At 39.0% G+C, this 23,293-nt stretch overlaps 1 protein-coding gene across 2 annotated transcripts in view; it reads left to right on the top strand.

The window, feature by feature from the left end:
- Nucleotides 1–847: 847 nt before the first annotated feature.
- RSPO3 (R-spondin 3) overlaps nucleotides 848–23,293 on the top strand; it is an 80,976-nt gene continuing 58,530 nt past the window's right edge. Inside the window, exon 1 of one of the 2 annotated variants that reach the window (XM_079148750.1) lies at nucleotides 848–1,461. In XM_079148750.1, the coding sequence (XP_079004876.1) occupies nucleotides 1,365–1,461 (97 nt within the window). In that variant the 5' untranslated portion in view covers nucleotides 848–1,364. The remainder of the gene's footprint in view (nucleotides 1,462–23,293) is intronic. The other variant, XM_079148751.1, reaches the window with a different exon arrangement.

Genomic DNA, 23,293 nt, shown 5'->3' with positions numbered 1-23,293 from the left:
CTCGGTTTGGAAGAAAGCCGCAGCACAATAGCATTTCCAACCGGACGGTCCTGAGAGCACACACCTCTGGGTCTTCCCCCTTCCTAGCAGGTAAACCGCAGCCAAGCAGACCCGCAGAGCCCTTTGAGTTCCCTCCGGACCACTCGACCGGCGTCCAACCGCAGCAACTTTTATTGAAAGAAAGGAAGGAAGGAAAGCAACAGAGGAGAGGCTAAGGAGAACGGGGAAGGACTCCGCAGCCAGAAACCCTCCAGCTATCTACCAAAGGGGCGAGGGGCGGGCCGCAGGGGAGCAGTCGAGGGTGAGGTGGGGGCTCAGTGGCGCAGGCAAGCATGGCCACCGAGAACAGGGTTGGCCCAGCCTGAGGCCCCGAGACCTGCTGGACCGGGGGCGGGGACGTGGGGATACTCCCACCCGCTGGACCCTCGGCATCAACACCCCCAGTCCCAGGGCGCCCACCTCTCCCTGCTGGAGCTGCCCTTCTGAGAGGCTCCTGTCCGCACGCAGGGCCTCCCCCAAGTCCCTCCCCCACCCCACCCAGCTCGTGTTCTCCAGCCGTCTTTGCAGTGTCCAGAGATGCTCCGCCGCAGACCCAGGACCCCTTAGGCGCCTCTTCCCTTCCCTCTGCCAAATCGCAACGCCTGTACTTTTCCAGCTCCCTCTTTCCCTCTTGAAATTGAAAGTTATTGAGGTCGCTCAGGGTTGTTGCTCCAGCAGTTTCCTTCCCCGCCCCCGAGCTCCCCCCGCCCCCCGCAGCCATCCCCCCTCCTCTCCCCCTCCTCTCCCCCTTCCTCCCCCCTCCCTCCCCTATGGGGTGCTCCCCCGAGCCCAGCCCAACACTGGAGCGGCTCCTGCTCGCCAACGCCAGAAGCAGATCGGGGTCTCTCCGCAGCCCCTTGGCCATGGCCTCGGTGCCGACGGCGTCCGCTCCCCTGCGCTCCCGGGGCCCCAGCCGCTGCCGCAGCCGCCGCAGCCTCTGAGCCCCAGGGGCCGCCTCCGCCGCCGCTGCTCGCCCGGATCCCGCCCGCGGCCGCAGCCGCCGCGCACCATGCTACCTGCGGCCGCCCGGGCGGCTCCTGGAACCTTCGCTTGCGGCGATGACAACCACCCCAGCAAAGCCGTCAGTGTTCGGTGTTCGGACAATTTGAAAGTACAATAGTTGGTTTCCCAGTCCACCCGCCCCGCTTCGCTTGCCATCACAGCACGCCTTTTGGAACTGAGTGGAGAAGTCCCGCTGCTTGGGTTCTCGCTCGCTCGCTCTCCATATAGATACGCCTAACACCTACATGTACTTTTAAAACATTAGATATAATTAACAATCAAAAGAAAAAGGAGAAAAAGAAGGGAAACATTACTGGGTTACTATGCACTTGCGACTGATTTCTTGGTTTTTTATCATTTTGAACTTTATGGAATACATCGGCAGCCAAAACGCCTCCCGGGGAAGGCGCCAGCGAAGAAGTAAGTGCAGGGGTTTTTACGCATTTGCTCCCTTCCGCCGCGTTCACCTGTCGGGTCGCTTTGCCTGTCCTGAGTTCTGCTCTCAGAGGTAACAATCTTCCCACCATATACCCAAAGCCTCCCAAAGGAGATCATAGTTTGGGCTCTGGGGATATTGACGAAGCCCCTCTCTTAGCATCCTAGAAGGTGCTGGAGTTGGGCAGACGGACCCTAGTGTGGCTCCCGCCCCCTAGTAACTTAAGGTTCTGGGAAAGTTTCGTCCTCCTTAGACTCGCTCTAAAGATTTGAGGCCTCGAGCCCCAAGCATTTGAGAGCCCGGCCTGCGGGATACCCTTGACAGCTGAATAAACGCCAGAAAGGCGCGGCCGGGGTGCTGCCTCACCTTGCGTGGTCGCCTGGAGTGGGAAGACCTTGGCTGGGCCCCCTGGCTACGCTCGGGTAGTGAAGCGCCCCCCGGGAAGGGCAGGAACTAGATAGCGACTGAGCTGCCAGCTTCCCGCGACTCGCTCGAATGGAGCAGGCGTAGGGAGTTCGTGTGTTTGTTTGCAGAAATGCCCGACGTCCCACGCCTGGGGGTCTGAACACAGAGCGACCCCACAAATACGGGGTTTCCAGTTACTCTCTTGTTACACGTGAGCGCGTTAGCCATCTCAGACTCTTTCATGTGGGTCCCTTGAGACAGAAACATGCTGAGGATGGGATTCCCCCCAAAGACTCGCGCTCGCTTCTTTGCCGCCCCTTCTCCTGTTACTTAGGAACTGGTTTGTGACGGCTTCATAAAACAGTGCCCCAAATGGGAGTAAAAGGGCATCCTTCTAGGGCAGTCTCAACTTATGTCGATGCGTCTGAGAGATGTCAACTTCCAGAGATATGATGCGAAAGTAAACTTTGCATCTTACTCCGCGGAGGTAGTCCGGCGCGCACGCTGCTCTGCAGTCTGTGCCCGCGTGGGGAGTCCCTTCGCAGGTCGTAATGGCAAGGGCAACTTTGGCTCCATCGTTGAGGTCGCTGGTGGAAAGGGGAGGAAGAAATTTGTCCTAGAGTTCGCGTGGCTCAGAGCGTGATGCTATTGCCTTGGCAGCTTGGACGTCCGCGACTGCGCAGCCCAAGATCAGTGCCCTGCCTGGTCCCTGGGGCGGATCCCTCCCCAGCGTCCAGAGGGTGAAGCTCCTTGGGGCAGACGCAGGGGCAGCGCGGAGGACACACACCCGCTTGTGTGAGATGGAAATTTAGTAATCGCTTCTCGGCCGCTGTTTGTCTCTGCCCTGCCCATGGGCATGAGGGTCCCCTGAAAGCTCCCTTTGTACCACTAGCCTCGGCCAGACAAGGTTTGATTCACCTGAAAATTGCCTTTAAAAAACCTGGCTGGGCCCTAGCGCCAGGGGCTGCGGCCCGGCTCTTTGCCTCAAGAATCGCGAAGCAGGGTGCAGGAGGGTCTAAACTAAACATATCAGGGCATCCAATTTATTATTCTTGGCCTCTGAATGGTTTGTATTCTTCGTAACCCTTCCACCCACTCTTTTTGCTCAGGCTGTGCAGCCGCCTCACGCAAGGAGCGGCTCGGGACTCAGCGGTGCCCTCCCTCCTTTTGGTCCTCCAGTGGTCCCCTCACTGGGTCAGTCCGGGGGAATTGAGTTGTAGGGTTAGTGGGGAAAACGAGACTGGGCTGAAGTTCAGCCTTTTGCTTTTCATCCGCTCTTCCAAGCAGTGCTCACTGGGTGCTCACAGCCTATTCCCTCCTTCACTCACGAGGGCACCCCCTCCCCCAAAGTCGGGAGCTACACTCTTGCGGGGGTGGGACAGGGTCCTGTCAGTGTCATTGACATCTCCGTTTGCGGTTTTATAACCCTTGTTTCTGAAGGAAGAAACCTGAATGGAAAGTTTGTTGTCCATTTGTCCCCATCTTCCCTAGTGAGTACCACTGTGGGGTAGGAATATCGAGGCTCAGCGGGAGAGTGCACCTCTAGGCTTGGACTAGGGGAAGAATCGTGGAGGAGAAAGGAGAACTGGTTTTCGACCGCCTTAATCTTCTCAAGGCCGAGTCAAAGCTCCCTCTGGCTGTGTTGTCGGAATGAAAAAGGGAATGCGTGGGACTGGATTGAAATCTCAGTGATTCTTTGGGAGTGGGTCTGCAGGCGGTGCTCCTTGCGCCTTCGCACTTAGGTCTGCGTTTGCGGCTTGGTTTGCTGGTGCAATCCTGGGAGAGGGGCGACCCCTTGTGTCCTCTGAGAAGACAGACAAGAGTTTTGGCAGGTGCAGCGTAACTGGAGGATGGGGAAGTAGTGGAGAATAGAAAGATCCTTGTTGAATGCCCAGAAACTCAAACGTCAAATTGCATATTCACACACTTATGTGGACCAATTCCTTGGAAATATCCGAGGGAGGGGGAAGGAATGAAAATATGAGTAAGATCCAGGTTTTTAAAATGAAAAAAAAAAAAAAAAGGTGTTGTCAAACCTATTTTCTAAAGATGCCAACGTCCTATTTTTCTTCAACAGGACTAAAATACTAAAGTGGATATTTAAGAGTATCCTTTTCTGGCTTGCAGATAGTTTCAGTTTCCTAAACTTCCTAGCAATGGCTTAAAACCGTTTCTAAAAAGAGATGGAAAAAAGGTGTAAAAATTGTTTTCCGAAGTGTTTTGTTGTTGTTGTTGTTGTTTGTTTGTTTTTTTTAAATGGTTTCTTCAGTGTTGGGGTAGCAGAGTTCTTGTAAGCAAAGATATTCATGTACAGAGTTAAACGCTGCCCGGTCTAAAGACCCTTGGGTTTTCCTCAGAAATAGCTGATAAAGCCATGTTAACATTCTTCTGTTTCACTTAAATAACCCTTACTCAGTTAACTCTACTTTGTTACACACTAGTGATCCTAGTTGTTTCAAACAGTGTTGCCTCTTGCAGAATAAACAGGCTTTAAAACAGGAATCTTGTACCTTGAAAATATCTATTTAATTATGGTGAATAAACACACAATAGCATTTTTTTTATTTTGATTGATATACAGTTCCTAGGGATAACAAAATTGAATTTATTCAAGATAAAAATTAAATTCTATTCCTATTCAAAAATCCCCTTCTAGCAGTGTTTTTAGAGGTGTGCCTTAGCTTAAAGTACAGGATGCTCAATCAAGAACCCTGAACTCAACTTATGACTCATTTCAAGTTCAGCCTTTGCAGCTTGGTATTTCCAACCTTGAAATTCCAGGTTGTGTGCTTAAAATTAAATAAATAAATAAGTAAATAAATAAATAAATAGTAAATTATCTTTTCCACAATATTAAATAATTGTAATCCCTTACTGTTATGCCACATTTTCATTTGTATGATATAGCTGAGCCCCAGAATAGTCACTTGAAGTGTAGAGGCAGATATTGGTCTTCCTATTTTACAGAGAAAGTGCCTGAGAAACAGGAAGTAAGCAACCTCCACAAAGCCTTATAGTCAATAAGTAGAACTGCTTTCTGTCATGAGCCCCAGTTATTCATACATTTATACTATATGCTGATCCATGTCATGGAGATGATATCAGGAATAAGTAATATATTTGATCATCTCTAGATTATCATTTCCCAATATGTTTGAGAATAAGCTAGTCTGCTTGACTGGAAGCTTTTAAATTGATATTTATATATATTATACAATGGTGGCCATTGTCAAAGAATTAAATATCTAAAGTGATAGTGAACTTCGCTAAATGTAATATGATAATTTGATTATCCAGAAGACATTGTGGGATATTACTGTACCAGAAGGCTATTGTTAGAAGCATTAGTACCAGTTAGTGTCCATTTTATTTGCTGCCATCTATTAATTGGGTTTTAATTGTTCAGATTCCAGATAAATGCAATTTTTGAAAAACCATTGTGTACATAATTGCAATATACCCCATTGCATAGTCTATAAAACTTTTGTTTTTCATAAAGAAGACTGAAAAAATGAGCAAGACTACCAACAAAATAATATTAATAATTATAAAATAAAAAATGAATTTACTGGAATAAACTGGTCATTACTAATGATATTCTTTCAGATGTCGAGTCATTTTTTTGAGATTCTGATATGCATTTAGTGATTATATTGCTAATCTTGGAAAATAACAAGTTATCTGATACAACAAAAATCATTTTACTGTACATTTTATAATATTAATATTGAATGAAAGTTTGATTTGAATATTGACTACCACAGTTCTTTTTCCACCTGTCTACATGTGTCACCAGTCTACCTTGTTTTTGAGAAAATCATTTACAGATAGAACAAAATTTTCTGGGGAGAGTTATTCTGTGACATATCATATGGCATCCATTTAAATCAAAGACAAATTCAAATTCATTAACAGTAGTGACAACATCTAAATACAAGCAAAAACTATCTTTGTGAAGCTAATTTAATCATCATTACATTTTGAAACTTGTTTACTAAAATATCCTGTCGTTATATTATTTTAATTCTGTTATTACTTCACTAGGATTTTTATTAAGCACATTAGAAACAGTAACTTTACAATGCTATCATTTAGCCCCAAGTTTGTCGAAGTAATTGGGAATATAAAAATGAGTGTAAAAATGATTTGCTGTGATTATTTCAATATTCCTTTAAGCAAGAAATATGAATAGTATTTCAACTTATAAGTAGATAAGCGTTGCTAAATCGTTTCTCTATTAAAGATTTCCCTGGTATTCAGTATTCTACAAATTAGGTCCCCAGAAAGCAATGAATAGAAATTACGACATGTAGTAAAATTTGATTTTCAAGTTATTTTGGGAAAACCCTTGCTATACTACTACAAAACGAGTTTATTAGTCATTTGATCGTTTTAGATTATTTGAATCTGGACAGAATTCTCCAGATTGCTACTAAATATCTAAAATATTTTTTAGTTAAATGTCTAATCTCTTTTATATGCAAAATTCTTTTGAATCCTAGGTAAGGTAGTGTTTTTAATACGTAGAGTTAAGATGGAAAGATTACTCTGTAATTGTCAGAATGAACTATGAAAAAATAAAACTACTATAGATATAATGATTTACTAAATAATCTTTTTTCCTTTTATCTCTAACCAGAAGTTTCATTTTAGACATTGCCATGGACTTTCTTTTCTCAATTCCTCACTATTTAATCACACTTCCCATCCCCACCCCCCAAAATTTCCAAGCAGTGAATTCTTGAAATGCCAGGATAGTGGATATTGTATTTCATGAAATGCAAGAATCAACTTTGGTTACCATTAGGAAAACATCATTCAGGGCATGGTAAGGATCAGGCAAGACAGTGTTGAAATTTTACATTTGACTTAGTTATGACTGTTTCTTCTCCTAGTAATACATTGTACACCAGCATTCTTTCAAAAATGATAATTTGAAAAAATGTTGTTATAAATTATTTAGTTTTTTGGTCTTGCTTTAGATTTTGAGAGAAAATGTAAATTCTTTGTTGTGAATTTTTCTCAAGGATGAACACAATTGGATTATCTTAAAATTTACCATCTGTTGGAGAACCCAGTGAATTTGAAAATGCTTTGCTATTATTTTTTAATAAAGGGCTGGGTATATAGCTCAGTGATAGAGCACTTGTCTAGCATGCACAAAGCTCTGGGTTCAATTTCCAACACCGTCAAATAAGTAAAAAGCCTTAATAAAATACATGAAGTATACATTTGTGGAAGGTGCTACCTGTATTTTTCTGTTTATTTAATTTATCCCTTTAGATCTTTCCATTCAGGAATATTGCTAGCATTCTGATAAAAGTTGTAACCCAAGCAATACTAAAAATAATGGAATGTTCCATTGTCAAGGATTGTGGGGGTGCTGAGAATGCTAAATGCATAAGTGTCATTGAATGCTGAGAAATTCCATTCTCTACTCCCAAAGTTTCAACAACATGTAACTTTTAAGCAAAATACCTGCAATATTTTAACACATGAACAGTTTGAATAGCTTAAAATTTCATTTTTAAAAATGTAGTTGCAGGTGCCTCTTTTCTGATAAGAGCATTTCTACCTTTGTAATTTTGCATAGGAACCTCGTTACCATCTGTTGTCACTAAAATTCTTTTGGAATTTTTTAAAGGAAAATTCAGTGTTACTAAAGAACGAAATAGATTTAATTGCTTATAACTGTCTGTATATTTCATGTAAAAGTTTATCTATTCTCCAAGCACTGCCTTATTAGTGTTCAATCTGTATCAAATGATTTCATGAGTGGCAAGCAGCGTAAGTTCATAGTAAAGACTGAGACCTGAGAAGGAGAATCCCCAATGTAAGTGTGGAAGAGGAAACTGAAAAGCTGAAACCTGGGTTCTGGACCCAGCTCTGTTACCAAGATTGTGTAACGCTGGCAAGTCATTTTACTACCTAAAGTGACATTTCTCCCATGGAAAAAGGAGGAAGTTGATTTAAAAAATTTAGACCTACATCATTCACTAGTCTTCTCAACTTCGAATCTTATGGAATGAGAACATAAGTCATGACTAGTTAGCTAAATAATCCTTCTAAGCTTATTTGTTCTGTTCAACTAAATTTAGCAAATAAAACTGTAAATATAAGCAATCATTTATTATAAGTAAATTTATCCCATAAGGTTTATCACATAAATATTAACTAATGAGCAACTTTTTAAACTCAGGAATGAGTTAATTATGATAATGCCCCATCCATCAGTTTCTAGTGTCTGAAAACCAGAGCTGAAGCATCAGTCAGCAGTCTATGGCAGCTCCATAGACTTAGGCTTGGGCTTAGAATCATAGGGAGCTGATTTGAAATACCAAGCAGAGCAGCGCTTGAGAGCTACCCTACCATGGCAGGCTTTCAAAGGCGACCTATGCTGACAAGGGAGAGCTAATTCTGATAGTCCAGGTTTAAGGCAAAAAACCCTGTGCTGAGAGTGAATGATTGAGAATGAGAATACATGTAGCAGATAATTTATTTTGATCAAATCAGTAGTTCTGGGCAATTGGATGTGAAAGGGAAAAAGAAGGAAAGTCATATTTGGCACTTAACCTTGGAGTATGAGGACTCAGGTGTTGGTTAGTGGGAAAATGATAGACAAACACAAACACAGGCAAGTAGGAGAAGCAGATTTGATGGGAAACTTATTTTTCTTTTGAACTCTCTTTACTTTGAGGCACTTATAAGACATTTATGGAGTCCAAACCAGTTTCAGTGAGTATCAAGAACTGAAATCAAGAGCTTTAGAGTCACTCACATAAAGGGGATAGCTGGACATGTGAGATAAGATCTCATGATACCTTGTTTATTGTTATCAAAAGGTTTGCATTGCTGACATTGAGACTCATTCTTCCTGGTAGTATAAATTAAGATTAATTACATTAAGCGTGTTGTCCACTTTAAATGGTTTAATACATTCTTCACTGTGGTTCCTCATTTTCATAGTATTCTCTGTATTACATAAGAGAATGGTCACTGGCATGAGCTGCAGTTGTCAGCTGCCAGATCTTGAAGTTGAAGATTATACTTGGAAGCCCCATTACCTGAGGGACTATGTTACTTTGCCACAGAGCATGAGGAGACTTGGAAAACTTTATGGTAATAAAAGCAAAGTTTCTGTAGGGTATAAAAATGATTTTTTGAACCATTCCATTTGGACCTAGTATCTGTTTATAACAGTAGCATTCTACTTTCAAGAGATTTCTCTACAAAGTGTTCTTTTTAAAAACAGAATCCCAGAATGGCATAAATCTTGCAGGAATCTCGTCCCTCAGTGTAACATCCCCACCGAGGAATTGTCCAGCCTCAGTAATAACCAGGCCCAGGCTTCCTTTTTCCTTTGCTTTGTTTCTGGGTTTCTGTATAGGAAGAAGTCTGTTCTCCTAGTCTCCTTCTGAGTACTTGGCATGGTCATGGATTAGATTTAGTTACCTTTCCAAAATGTATACATAATAACCCAGTGTGCTATATTCACTCCCAAAAATTGTCCCCAGAAAACTAGCTGGTAAGCATATTTATAATTATACCCCAATACAAAGCACATTCCTGAGAGTAAGTGGTAAAGCAACCCCCATTTTATAACCACATAATACAAACCACCACCACACAATGTAAAATAACAATTTGTGAACTGCTTATTTTAGAACACTGTTTTCTTAACATATGCTCAATAAGTTGGTAAGAAAAAGCAGTAGTTTCTCACTATTCTGTTCTCTGTCATACAAAAGGACCTCAAAGGTATAAACACAGTCATCTTGACAGCTGGCATATAATCAGAGGGGTTATAAGTCATATTTTGCCAATAAGAGATAAACTAATATGTCAAAGCATATTAAATGCTTCATGGTAAACTATAGCATCATAGCTTCCAGAATCACTGTTATATTCCTATATGTTTTATCTTAATATATATTTATACTTTTTAAAAGCATTGTGATGACAATTTTACTTAATATATTCCATGTTTTAATTACCTAAGAGTAGCAACCCCTTTAGGTAATGTCTTTGAAAAATTGATCCCATTTAGTCCTCATACATACCCTGGAGGAATATTTCAGTGGTCTCACCATAGTCCACCAGACAATGAAGATGTGAGAACCTGGATTCTAGTCTAGTTTGGCCCCAAAGCCCACATTTGCACTTGCCAGCTCAACTCCTGGGGCAATCACAAGGCCTTTTCTCAAACCCCACCTTACTTTTCCTTTCTCTTACCCTCTCTTCTTTGGTCATTTTCTCTTACTCCACATGAGACAAACCACAAATCTTTTTCAAACATTACTTGAGTAGGTGGCTTCTGGTATTCAAGTCTTGTCCCCTACATGTCCTTATTTTTTCTAACCTTCATCCTTTCTTTCCTTAAACCTGCCCTGCATTGTTTTTAAGAATTAAAAAGTTGCTGATCTTTTTCATAAAAAGCAATAGGATTGCACAGTTTATTTGAAATATTCTGAAATTTTTCTTCCCAAATATGATGTACATATCCAAGAGAAGATTAACTTAGGCATGAGGATGTGGGCAAGGTCTATAATTTTATAGTTAAATATCAAAATCTTTCCATCTAATTTACAACCACAATAGATTTTTCACTGCCTACATTTTGTTATCTAGAAAAGTTATATTTATGATGCTTCATAAAATCTGTTATTATTATTCCTTTTACCACAAGCAGCATAAATAGTAACCTCCACTCTGAATTTTTTCTTTATGGGTCTTGGTACAGTAAATTCTCAATGTTGAGTCCACATGAGAATCAACTGGAGATCTTTTTAAAACACAAACCAGTACCCAGACCACACCGTAGATGAAATAAATCAATCCCTGGAGATGGGACTTGGATATCCTTATTTTTAAAAGTAGTTCTGGTGATACGAATGCCGGGCTGAGACTGGGAAATATCATCAGGCCCTTAATTCAAGAATAACTATTGCATCTGAGCAACTGTTGAAAACAATGCCAGGTTTATGAGGGTTTGACAGGCAACATAAACTTGTGTGGAGTGTAATAAGAGATGAACTGTATATCATTTGCGCAAATGCTAGTTGAAAATATAAAACAATCTGATAGGACTCTATTTTTAATTAGAGTATTGATAAACTTGGGGCACTGACTTGCAAAGACAGGACTATCTGATAGAGAATTGTCTCAAAGAGTCTAGGAATAAAGTGCAGGCAGTGACATGATAGTGTATTTAGTAGGTACTGGCTTTGTGGAATAAGAGCACTGGCTTATGGGTGAGTGTGCTTGCTTCTGGGCTCTGCTGTGGTGGGTGATGCAGTAAAGAAGGCATCTGTGGATCATGGAGCACTGGCCATATAGCCATATTCAACCTTTTTTCAAAGCTACTTCATAATAAACCACTGTTTTTTGTTTCTTTGTTTATGTCTTACTATTTGATTGGCAATGTGCCCTAGTATCCTCCTTGTTGTTAGGAGAATCCTAATGGTTAGACAACTGCCTAACAAGAAATAAACACCCTTTTCCTTTTTATGGTCTCTATAATTCCTAACTTTAGATTGACTACTGGTGATCAGTAAAACTACTAAAAATAGCATAGTTTTTAACTCTAACTTAATGGGGAAAACTTTGTGGTAGTAAAAAAAACTTACTGTTTTTTACTTCACTCCTAATGTGCTCTTCTTTGAGTAGTTATCTTCATTAAATCTTGTTTATTATTCTTTACTCGTCCATGAAGAATTTTCAAACCTTGCCATAAATCGGGGAAAACTCCATGAAAACTGAGGTGGAAGTCTGGGCTTCCTGTCAGATTTAATTCTGCTTGTTAAAGGGGCTCTTTGGGAAAATTTGGGTTCCAGTGAGTCACTAGGCCAAATCCCAATAACCACAATTGCCAAAAGTAATTAGAATGAGCAAAGCCAGGCTCCTTGGGAGGAGGGTCATCATAGCGTGCTTGAGCCATTGCTCCGTGGTTAGACCTCGTTACTTGTCCCTAATGATTGGGAGAAATCATGAGTTACAGAGAGCAGGAAATCCTCCAGAAAACAATGCTTTTTCACCTATTTTTTTTCCTCAATAGGTCATTCACCCCAAACATGCAAAAGATGGAAACCCGTCATTAGTACGTGCAGAGTTCATGTCACCATCCTCTATAAACCACCTGCCTGCCTGCAGCATTGCAAAGCCCACAATGAGAATTTCTGTCACGCTCACAATCCTCCTTCCTTCCTGAGCAGACTGAAAGAACCACAGGAATGTAGTCTCAGTCTTCCCCAAAGAATTACCTTACTAGGAGAGAAAGGGAAGGGACCAAATCCTTATAAGCATCCTTAGGTCAATTTAGCTATAATAATTATTGAAGGAACATTTGACAATAAGATGGCAGTGCATTTACACCAAGACAAGAGCTCTAAAAATTCCCAGAACTAAGGCCAAGAGTGAATTCACAATAAAACATTTTTAAAAATTAAAAAAAAAAAAATTAAACTCACTTGTACTTAAAATGATACCTTTTAGAAGCATAGTACTGGAAGTGGCTAAGTAGAAATTATCAACAAATAAGAGGAGTTATCATTTTAAACTTTCATTATATGACAAATTGGAAGACAATTTACTCTTTTCATAGGAATATATTCAAGAAGCACACAAGTCTATGTATAATAACCTCATTTGATAGATCTTCATTTAAACAAAGACACAAAGCTCCTGCTAGTCAATATCCTTCAAGTTTCAAATTCCTTTATTATTCAGAATGACTTCTGTATATTGTCATATTACCTTGAGCTTAGATTACTAATTCTATTTATAGACATATGGATGAGTGATGTTGCTTAATTTGAATATACAGAGTGTTATGGTTTAGATATGAGACGTCCCCCAAAACCTCAAGTGTGAGACAATGTGAGAAAGTTTAGAGGTGAAATGATTGCATTATGACAACCTTAACCTAATCAGTGCATTAATCCCCAGATAAGGATTACCTGGGCAGTAACAGTAGGCAGATAGGGTGTGGCTGGAGGAGATAAGTCACTGGGAGCATGCCTTTGGGGTCTATATTTTGTCCCAGGTGAAAGGAGCTCTCCCTGATTCCTCTTTTCCATGTCCTGAGCTAATTTTTTCCACCATGCACTTCCGCCATGGCGTTCTGCTTCACCTTGGGCCCAGAGCAACTGTCAGTCATCTGTGAATTGAGAACTTCTAAAACCATGAGCCCCAAATGAACTCTTCCTCCTCTACATTTTTCACATCAGGTCTTTTGGTCACAGTGATGAAAAAGCTGACTAAAACAGAGAGGAAGTCAAAATCTTTTCCTGGCCAGCTTTTTCTGGCAGCTAGCAATATTCATGGATCATGTGGTAAATAAACCCTGACCTCTTGCATGGTGCATAAACCTAATAGTTATAGTGATTTGTTTATCATTATGACCCATACAGAAGAATAACACATTTGATTTTCTTTAGTTTTGAGTTTGGCAATGAAATAACATAAGACTAAAGCAGTGGCACATGCCAGTAATCCCAGTAACTCAGGAGGCTGAGGCAGGAAGATTGCAAACTTGGGGCTACCCTCAGCAATTTAACAAGACCCTCAGCAACTCAGTGAAACTCTGTCTCAAAAGAAAAATAAAAAGGACTAGGACTAGCCATGCCTGGTAGTACAAATCTGTAATCCCAGTGGCTTGGGAGGCTGAGGCAGGAGGATTGCAAGCTCAAAGTCAGCTTCAGCAATTTAGTGAGTCCCTAAGCAACTTAGCATGACCCTGTCTCTAAAAAATATGAAAATAAAAGGGCTGGGGATGTGGCTCAGTAGTTAATCACCTCTGGTACCAAAAAAAGAAAAAGAAAAAAGGGGGGTGGTGGTGGGAGCAGGGTTACTGGGGATGTAACCCAGTGGTAAAGCACTCCTGGTTTCAATCCTTAGCACAAATCATCAGCAGCAGCAGTTGCAGCAGCAGCAGCAGCAGCAGCAGCAGCAGCAGCAGCAGCAGCAGCAGCAGCAGCAGCAAAGAATGGAAGAATCAAAAAAAAATTTTTTTTAATTTAGCTGTAACACTTTGACCTATTTACTTGCACCCTTATCTTTTGATGCTATAGTTTCTGCCATTAAACACAGAAGGACAACAGTTGCTTGGCTACAAACTAATTGAGCACATATTAAGCGTTGAATATTTCTTACAGAATATAGTTTTGTTTCTCAAAATAAGATAATGTTTTTGATCCAGAAGCTAAAAGGACTCTCATTACTTATTCATTAAGAAGAAAGAAGACCCAGAGATTGTATCCTTAGGCCCTTTGATCTGAATTCACAATTTCATGCCATCCTCAAAATGATAACTCTTAGTAGTTCTTCACATAGAAAAATCAATGTCTCAATTGTATCCAGAGCTTGATGGAGATCCGAGCTTTTAAAAGAGATCAGTGGGATTTCCTGGAAGGCTAGTTAGGTTTGCAGGATCATATAGATGCATACTTACTCCTAGAACAATTGCTAGCATTTGTCATTACACCCAGTATCAAGCCTCAAGGACCCAACCCCTGATTCATGTATGTTTTCAGACCTGTGGGTATATGTGCCCATATGTCAGTCTAATTTGTAATAAAGAAAGGGAGAATTCCAGTAAGAGAAGCTCCAAATCTTTTCAGGCCACCATTGCCATCTTCAGTATCCATGTGGACACCCCATGGACATCCAGGAATTCATTTAAAACTGTCTGTGTCTGAATTTAATATATTAATCATGCTATAAATGGAGTGTTTACAATCCCAGAAACCTTCATGTAATAGTTTTTAGCCAAACTACTTAATTCATAGACTGTTGGGCAGAAGCACTATAGTTCATGAGATAAGAGCATGTTTCAAATGAAAATTGCCAAGATTTTCCAGTGCAGGAAATTTTCCTCATCCTTCCTAGCCCAAATTCACTTCCTCATGCACTCCCTAAATTCTCAACTACTGCTAAGATGAGTTGAACAGTTTTAATTTTAGAACCCAAAGAAAAAATAAACAGACAGACAGCTGAGTTAATTTATAAAACACTGCTGCATTTATCTTCGCATTTATCTTGGCAGATTTCAGTTCTCTCCCCAGTGTACAACTCTTGTATGCTGACTCCACTTAGCACTCGGGAAAGAAACAAGTCATTTCTATGTATTAAACACTTTGAGAACCAACGCACAGAGTAAGTTTGATGTTTCTTCACACTTTTCATACAAGTTTCTTTTCTTATAGATAATTTATTCACTGAGTGTCTGAAACCTGCATAATCCCTTTTCTTTAAACCTGAAGCAAATAGAAAGTCATTTTTACAAGAGCAATAAACTAAAGTGGCTGTTCAAATACTTTACTTGAATTGCACTGCACACTGAAGTACCTTTTTGTTAATACAAATCCTTTTATACTCTAGCAGGCAGCTCCCTGAAATTCCAAGGCTGCTTAAAATTATAAGATCAGGAATCACACATACACACACACACACACACACACACACACACACCCCAACCCTCTACTTCTGGGAGTAGACCCGCACGCAGCAAGTTTGCAGGATTCATTCTTACAACTGTTCTGGTGTAAATATTTAGAAAAACCCTTTCCATTAGAGATTAAACAAAGTATAAGTAACTGTTCCTAAATGATAGATTTTATTAATGTTTGCAACAGCAGACCTCATGCTCTCTGATGCATAGATTCTGATACTGTACACTGGAGAAAAGATTAAAGGCAAAATAATCGAGAGGAATTAGAATGGACTTAAATAATTTGAATGGCAAAATATGACTTTTAGATGATGTTTAAAGGGCACAGAATGTAGAGAAAATTAGGTCATTTATATTTAAAATAGGAAAACATTACTGATGTTTTAATGGTTTAAAAGAGGATGGGGGCCAATAACATATCTTCTTATCACCCTGCAAGTTCAAACACAGTCCTTAGCTCTTTCTCCATATGATCACCAAAGAGAAGTCACATATCTGAGATCTGATCTGATCTAAGTTCCAGTTTCTGTATTATTATTTAAGAACTACTAAAAGGCATAATGATTGAGCTCTAATGTTGATATCAAATATCACTTGTTAAAACAGTGTGGCATCCTAGACCTTGAGGAGTAAAAGCTTACCAATATTCCCTTTTTATGTTTCCCATTTGTACAGCATTTTCAAGTGTTTATTATATATAATCATCCCTCAGTATCCATAGGGGATTGGTTCCAGGTTCCATCTCAGATGACACAATCCTCAAATGCTCAGATCCCTTATGTAATATGGCATGGCATTTCCATATAACCCACACACATCCAATTGTATACTAAATCATCTCTAGATTACTTATACCTAACACTGTGTAAATGTCATATAAATAGTAACGCCATGGTTTTAGGAAATATGACAAAGGAAAAACAAGTTTAGTACAAACAAAATTTAAAAAGATATATGTTTTCAATCCTCTGTTGAAACCATGGATGTGGAACCCATGGATATTAAAAAAACCAGTCGTACTAGGGGAAAACATAACAAAGAAATTTAAAGCATTCCCTAACTATTTTGTATTAATTCTACAATACTAATGATTCCTGGGATACCTGACTGGCAAAGGTATACATCCTTTAGACAAGTTATTTTCTCCTTCCCTTAATGATTTAAGGTTACACTAAAATATAAACAACTATGAATTTATTTATTTATTTATTGGTAGTCAGATTGATCTCAGGGGTGCTTTACTGATAAGCTACATCCCAGTCCTTTTTTAGGGTGTCAGGGGACTCTAAGTTGCTGTGGCTGGCCTCGAATTTGTGATCTTCTTGTTTTAACCCCCCGTGTCACTGGGATTGCAGGCGTATGCCATAGCACAAGGCAAAAGCTATGAATTTTAAATCAACTTATTTGTTGACAAATCACAGTCTAAGATACCTCATTGATATCTGTGGTTTTTCCTTCTTTGTGAGGTTTTTTTTTTTTTTTTAAAACTTCACATTAAGATTTCTTTTTTCCTGTGAGAAATCATTTTAGAAAAAAAGATGCTATCTCAATAACATTGAAACACCTACAATGGGACTTTACTTCTTGTTTTGCTTCAGACATAAAGATGATCATTCACTACTGGTTTCTAATTGATTCCCACTCGCATTCTGTATAAATTATGATTCAACAAAGAAAATACTACAGAGGGACCTTTGGGACAGAATGGAAACTTCCTGAACTTCATTACAGAAGACTCACATATTTCATACTACCTTCTTGGGCTTAGACTATTGTGAGAGCAATCACCCAGCACAAGTCAGGGAGATTGATTTCTAGTTTATACCCTGCTGTGTACTTTAGGCAAATCATTTAGTCTGTGATTCAGTTGCATCCACTATCAAGTGGCAGACCCACTCTTTAATTTATCTGAAGGCAGGAAAGTGACCTTGAGGTTCCCTCACCAGAAGGATCAACAGGCTTTCCCTTTTCATTCTTCTAGCATGCTCTACCTAAGTTGTCTGTCAAAACTTCAAGAATGTGGAGTTAGAGCTTGAATTTAAACATGTAAGTTTCCTTTTGTATTTTTAAATATTTAGACCATATTTTAAAAACTGACAAGTGAAAAAAGAAATCTTGTTGGGGGAAGAGTATAGAAAAAAATTGCATTAAACTTAGGCCTGACTAAAACACCATAAATTTGTTAATTCATTGAACAGCTATTTTCATGTTACCGGATTACAAAAGTGAGCAAAATAAACCTGGAATCTGCCTATGTGACACTGTACAGTACTTACAATAGGAAAATATGAAGCTATAATTAAAAAGCAATATTTGGCTAAAGATAAATTAGTACACTTAGATATCATTTCTAAGCTATTAATACTTCTCTGTTAGATTTGTTTAAATGGAATTGGAAATTCATTAAATAATTTACAATGAGCCTAATTTATGTCCACATTTTTTTCTCTGGAAAACAAGGATACTAGAGAGCATTGTGGGGAGGAAGCTGGAAGATGAACGGAAGATCAACAGAAAACACTGAAATTTATTAGGCCTCCCAGTATTTTCTTGTCTAAAGATTTATGACCAATGAATAGCAGTCATCACTTAGCATGACGTTTGTGACAATCATAGGAAGCATGCTATGCGTACTGTAAACGTAGTTGGCATTGTTAGGTAAAGCTTATAATGAAGTGGCATAGTTTGGCTGAGCGAATTTCCATTTTTGGCACATTGATTAATTTCTATAGCTGAACTTTCACACTAGCTCATTAACTGGAATTACTTTTACCAAACAAACACTAAAATATTGTATGTTTAAAAATAGTGCATTTTTGTTCATCTCTCTGCAGCATTTCTCAAACCTTTTATGGTAACCCTTGACCACTAGATAGAACATACAGTCCAATCTACTTAAAGTACCAGTTTGGCAAACATATGTCAACAAGTTATTTGGATTTCTTTTGTAAGTCTCTTATGACCTTTTCTAACATTAACTGATAACTTAAAAGATGTCAGTGACCAAAATCCAGAGTCTTGAAAATAAGTTGATTCAATTTTTTTTTATATGTCATCACTAACTTGTGAAGGGTTTTTTAGTAAAGAAAGGCAACTATCAGAAGTTTTTATAAGTGTTATTTAGAGTGACCCTCACAACAATTACCATGACATATTTTAACCATTTTATACATGAAGAAACTGGTTCAAAAGGATTAAGGAACACATTAAAATGGTAGATACAGATAGAAATGGTAGACCTGAAATGTCCACCCAGATCGTCTGATCAAATGCACAGCCTTCCCTGTGGTACTGCTTTTTACTCGGTCTGTGAAAGAGAAGGCCTAGAGGGTCTGTGAGGGAGAGATCTCTTTCTGCAGCAGAGACGGAACTATTACCTCATTGGACAAAAAGTGAGGATGAGAGAGGGAGTAAACCATGCTAATTGACAGGGTGGTTAATTGGGAAGAGCAATGAGCTTTTAAACTATTTTTAAAACAGAAGCTCGATATAATCATTTGTTCCTAAAAGGTCCATCTGGTTGCTAAATGTTAAAGTAGTAGTAGTAGAAATAGAAAGAGATGAATGCTATTTAGTAAGGAGGTAAAATCCATGAGAAAGGTTGATTGGAGATGGAGATGAAGAGGGATTCTAGATTTTGGCTTTCACAACTGGATGGTGCCATTTTCTGAGACAGAAAATATTATAGAGTATACTATAAATAGCACCACTTATTTAATATGTACAATATGTTTTAATAGCTAAGAAGGGTTTTGAAAATGATGTATTCAGCCTTAACCCCTCATTTTACTGAAGCAGAAAAAGAGACCAAAGAGGTAAGTAACTTGGTTGATCACATTGCAGCAGATCCAAGAGTAAAAAAGACTCCTGTGGCCATTGTGTAGCACAAAAGGCCACATGGCATATGGTTCCAAAAACTGACATTCCTAAGAAGTGTTCTGTGGATTTTCTGGCAATCTGATTTCATATTTGTTTAATTAATGGTTTTTTCAAAGAAATTATTTGTTCATTGGCTGAGGATTTATTTCACAATCTATTTCCTTACTGCAAGAGTTGTCAAGCCTTAAAAAGTTCCAATAACCTGTTGTCCTAATAACCTAAGATGACTCACAAAAAGGCGCCATTTAAAAAACAAGTCAATTGTTTTGCTCTCATAAAATACCATTATCAGTTTTCTCTCCTTATTCTATTCTTGGGAATAAGGGAGTTTCAGATCTAACCCCAAGTAGTTACATAAACAATATTAACAATAATTATTACTAATAATCAATGTAGTTTATATCAATATAGTTTTGCACAGTATGTGGAACCTTTCTCATTATTATCTTATTCAATTTTTTTCAACACCTTTTTGAAATAAATAGAGCAACTTTTACTGTGCTCATTTTATAGTTAAAGCTCCAATATATTATGTCATTTGTGTAGTTAGCATCAAAGATTAATAGATAGCAGACCCTGGGGCTTTTTGTTTTGTTTTTCTGTAAAAGTTCATGATCTTTGCTACACTGCCACAATCCCCATATAGTTCCACTGAAGTGTCTACTGTTATTATAATTTCTTTGGTTTGACTATAAAGGCTTGAAGGTTATGGGAACTCTCCATTGTAGATGAGAGTCTTACTGACTAGCAAGCTGAACTGGCAGATTCTTAAGGGCCTATCCCAATTCAGCTCCCATCATGGGGAGAAGGAGTTGTGGAGGCAAGAGCACCCAACATTGTTGAACCAACTGCCCTAAGGAAGGAGTGTTCTCTGTGGAGCTAGAACTTCCTAAGAGGTTGAGTGTCTATAAAGGGAATTTTTAAAAATAAATAGTTATAATTATATGAATGTCCCCCAAATATCAGGACTTTTGTTTTAATAGACAAAATAAAGTAGATGATTCTGGAGAATCAGTTGAACTAGATCCCTCCAAAGGTTTATGATACTACCATCTGAGCACTAATTAGCTGCGGGGTTCAAATCTGAAAGCTGATACAGATAAGAAAGAGCTTTAAGATACTTTTAAGTTCCATGATTATATTCTCCATCCTCCCAGATACTTCTTATGCATTCCTACTAAATAATTTTGTTCATAACACTTTACCTCTTTTGCCCTTTTCATTTGTATATGTTCTTCTTTTCCCTTAAAGTCCCATAAACTATTCCTAATTGCTCTCTGTAGTTTTCATATAACCATCAGTAATTGCTCCTACTTAAAAAAAAATCTGTTGTATTCAATTTCTTATCTATATATTTATGGCCTTTGGAATTTTAAAAGATTATTTTACAAACTCCATTGTAGGCTTCTTGAGTCAGAAGGCAATGTTTTGTTTCTCAGTATAATCAGTCCCTAGAGGATTGCCTCCAGTAATCAATTATTTATGAAGATGGTAATGATACAATGCTGAAAGTGTGGAATTTATGTCACCTGCATCAAATTCATGTGGAGTGCTCCTTATAAGTGCAGCTAAGTCTACCATCCCTATTCCCAAATCAAAACCCTTGGGAGTGGAACCTATGTATGTGCATTTCGAACTAGTACTCTAGGTCCTTTTGTGCAGTGAAATTTTGTGGCCACAAGCACAGACCTTTGGTCCTCTGTACTGTACTAGTAGCATTTCCATGGCACATCTTTCAGTCTGTTTAAGTAGGTGTTTGTTTTCACTGAGTTGCCAGAGCCCCCAAGACTTCTTACCCAGAATGTTGTGTGAGGTTACCAGTGATTCCCATTAGAGTTTGTGTCTGTGGTCCTTAGAAAATAGCTTCTCTCTGACTATGAGTTTCTGGCTCTCCAAGTTATCAAATCTCCTATTGTACAAGGAAACATCAGCACCTGCCTTCTTTCCAGCTTTCTTGCTTAGTGGTTTCTCAGAGTTTTTATTGGGTAAATCTGCCAGTTGCCTTGAATATGGATGGAGATAACACAGGCTATATTTAGTGTCGCTTGAGTAAAACAAAATTTTTTTTACCTATTGATTTTTAATGCATGCCCGTAAGGATGCTGGTGCTTTACAGTATCTTCCAGGATCCTCTCATTAATCCTCTGTATTAACTAGATGCTCTCCTGTTGCAAATGGGAAAGTCTTGCTTCAAAGAGGCTAAGCAACTTTTATCTAAATAAATAATCAGACTGTGAACACCTTGACGCAAATAATTGGAGCTGTTCATCTTTGTATGTTTACTAACTGATGGTGTCTAGATGTTGAATAATTTAATTTTTTTATACCCATAGCTGGAAGAAGAGATAAATGTTGGTAATTTAGCTAGAAAAATGTCAAAACTAAGATTCAGAACAGACTGTGCATGAGTTCAGAGCCAGTGCCTCACCAGCCTGTCCCTGTGCTCCTCTGGGAAGTGTGCAGGGCTCATTTCTGAACGAGGTGGCAGTGCAGTGAGCTGTGCACATACATAAAAATCCATCAGACCCACAAAGGTGCATGTGTATCCCTCTTCTGTTAGCAATTTTATGAGAAAAATCCACTATTTTCTCTGCTCAGAACTTTAGATGTGGCACATAAAGCTGAATTAAAAAAAAAAAAAAAAAACGGTACACCAACTGTTTGTACATCTTCTTGTGCCTGTTAAAATACCACAAGGCTTCTCCTGCTGTTTGCTTATGCTAAGGCTCCAGCCATCAGATATGCTACTTTAGCATGTTATGTGGCAGGAAGATCCAAGTTTATTCAGAATATAACAAAGCTGAGTTTGTTTTTTAGCACAAACTGAAGTTTGTTTCACTTAAGAATGTGAAGTTAGTAGTTATGGACTTATACCCATGCAGATTCATTACCATTAAACTATCACATTTTCTGTTTGTGTTGATTTCTAATTATTTCTCCCTTAAAAAAAAAAAAAAAAAAGAAAAAGAAAGAAAAGAAATGGCTCTTTTAGCCAGACCAGAGCACATAATGATTCCCACTGTTGGATGAACACTGTTGGATCTGTCTCATGAAAAATGCTGTTATTACCACCCACTAACTCATCAACAGGTCCTGGCTCTCTACAGAACTGGGTCTCCATTACCCCTCTCCACCCCCTCTTGTCCTCTATTCACCTCCACTTGGGAACATGGCCACTTGGAGAAGGGGAAGCTTTCCCTCCCTTAGCAACAGCTGGAGATGCTGAATCAGTACCTTACATTTTAACCCGTAGCAGAGTGCATCAACTTTATGATAGCGTTTCTGCTTGTGGTTTGGGGAGAAAAAAACAACTTTATTTTTGATCCTGCAAAAGCGTTTGTTACAGTCTCTACAGCAGTATCAACTATGGCTGCCTAGTTGGTCACAGGAAAACTAATATGGGTTTTTACTACTTCTGAAGAATCAATTTTGAAATTAGTTTGTGGATTCTTAATTCATGTCATTCCATGAGCATAATGTTGAAATTGTTTTTTAATAGGTTATAGTAAAATGAAAGCCATAGTATTGTCGCTCTAAGTTACTGATGTCTCATATGCATTGCTAATGGCAAGAATTTAGAAAAATGCAAGAAAAGATGATATGAAAGATTGTAATTTTTAAACTTTTTACCCTTTCTTTGTTCTTATAACCTCTTACATGTTTCATAACTTTCCCATTTTTCTTCATCCACCCCACCTCCACATACTTTCCAATAAAAGAGCAATGAAAATTTAAAACCCCAAAGCAAACTAAAATTACAGCTGGTGGGAGATGGGGAGGAACAGAGGAGAAATGAAATGTTCCCAAGAGCAAAGAACATGGAGATTGATGCACTGTCTCTTCAAAGATTGGGATCTATATGTAAATTCTCATGTTAATTAGAACATTTATTAGAATAGTCTCTTCTAGTATAAAAATTAATAATAGGACATATTTTCATAGAATATAAGAAGCTGGTTCTGTTCAAAGACTCATCAAATTAGCAAAAATTAAAGTGAATAAATGTATCAGGCCACATGGGTTCTTTTCCTTCCTTCTGATATTTACTTAGAAATGCAGAGTGTAAGTAGGCTGAGGCTATTCAC

Source organism: Sciurus vulgaris (assembly GCF_902686455.1).
Source record: "Sciurus vulgaris genome assembly, chromosome: 7".
NCBI lineage: Eukaryota > Metazoa > Chordata > Mammalia > Rodentia > Sciuridae > Sciurus > Sciurus vulgaris.
The sequence above is the reverse complement of the archived record's forward strand: the minus strand, read 5'-3'. Positions and strand labels throughout refer to the sequence as shown.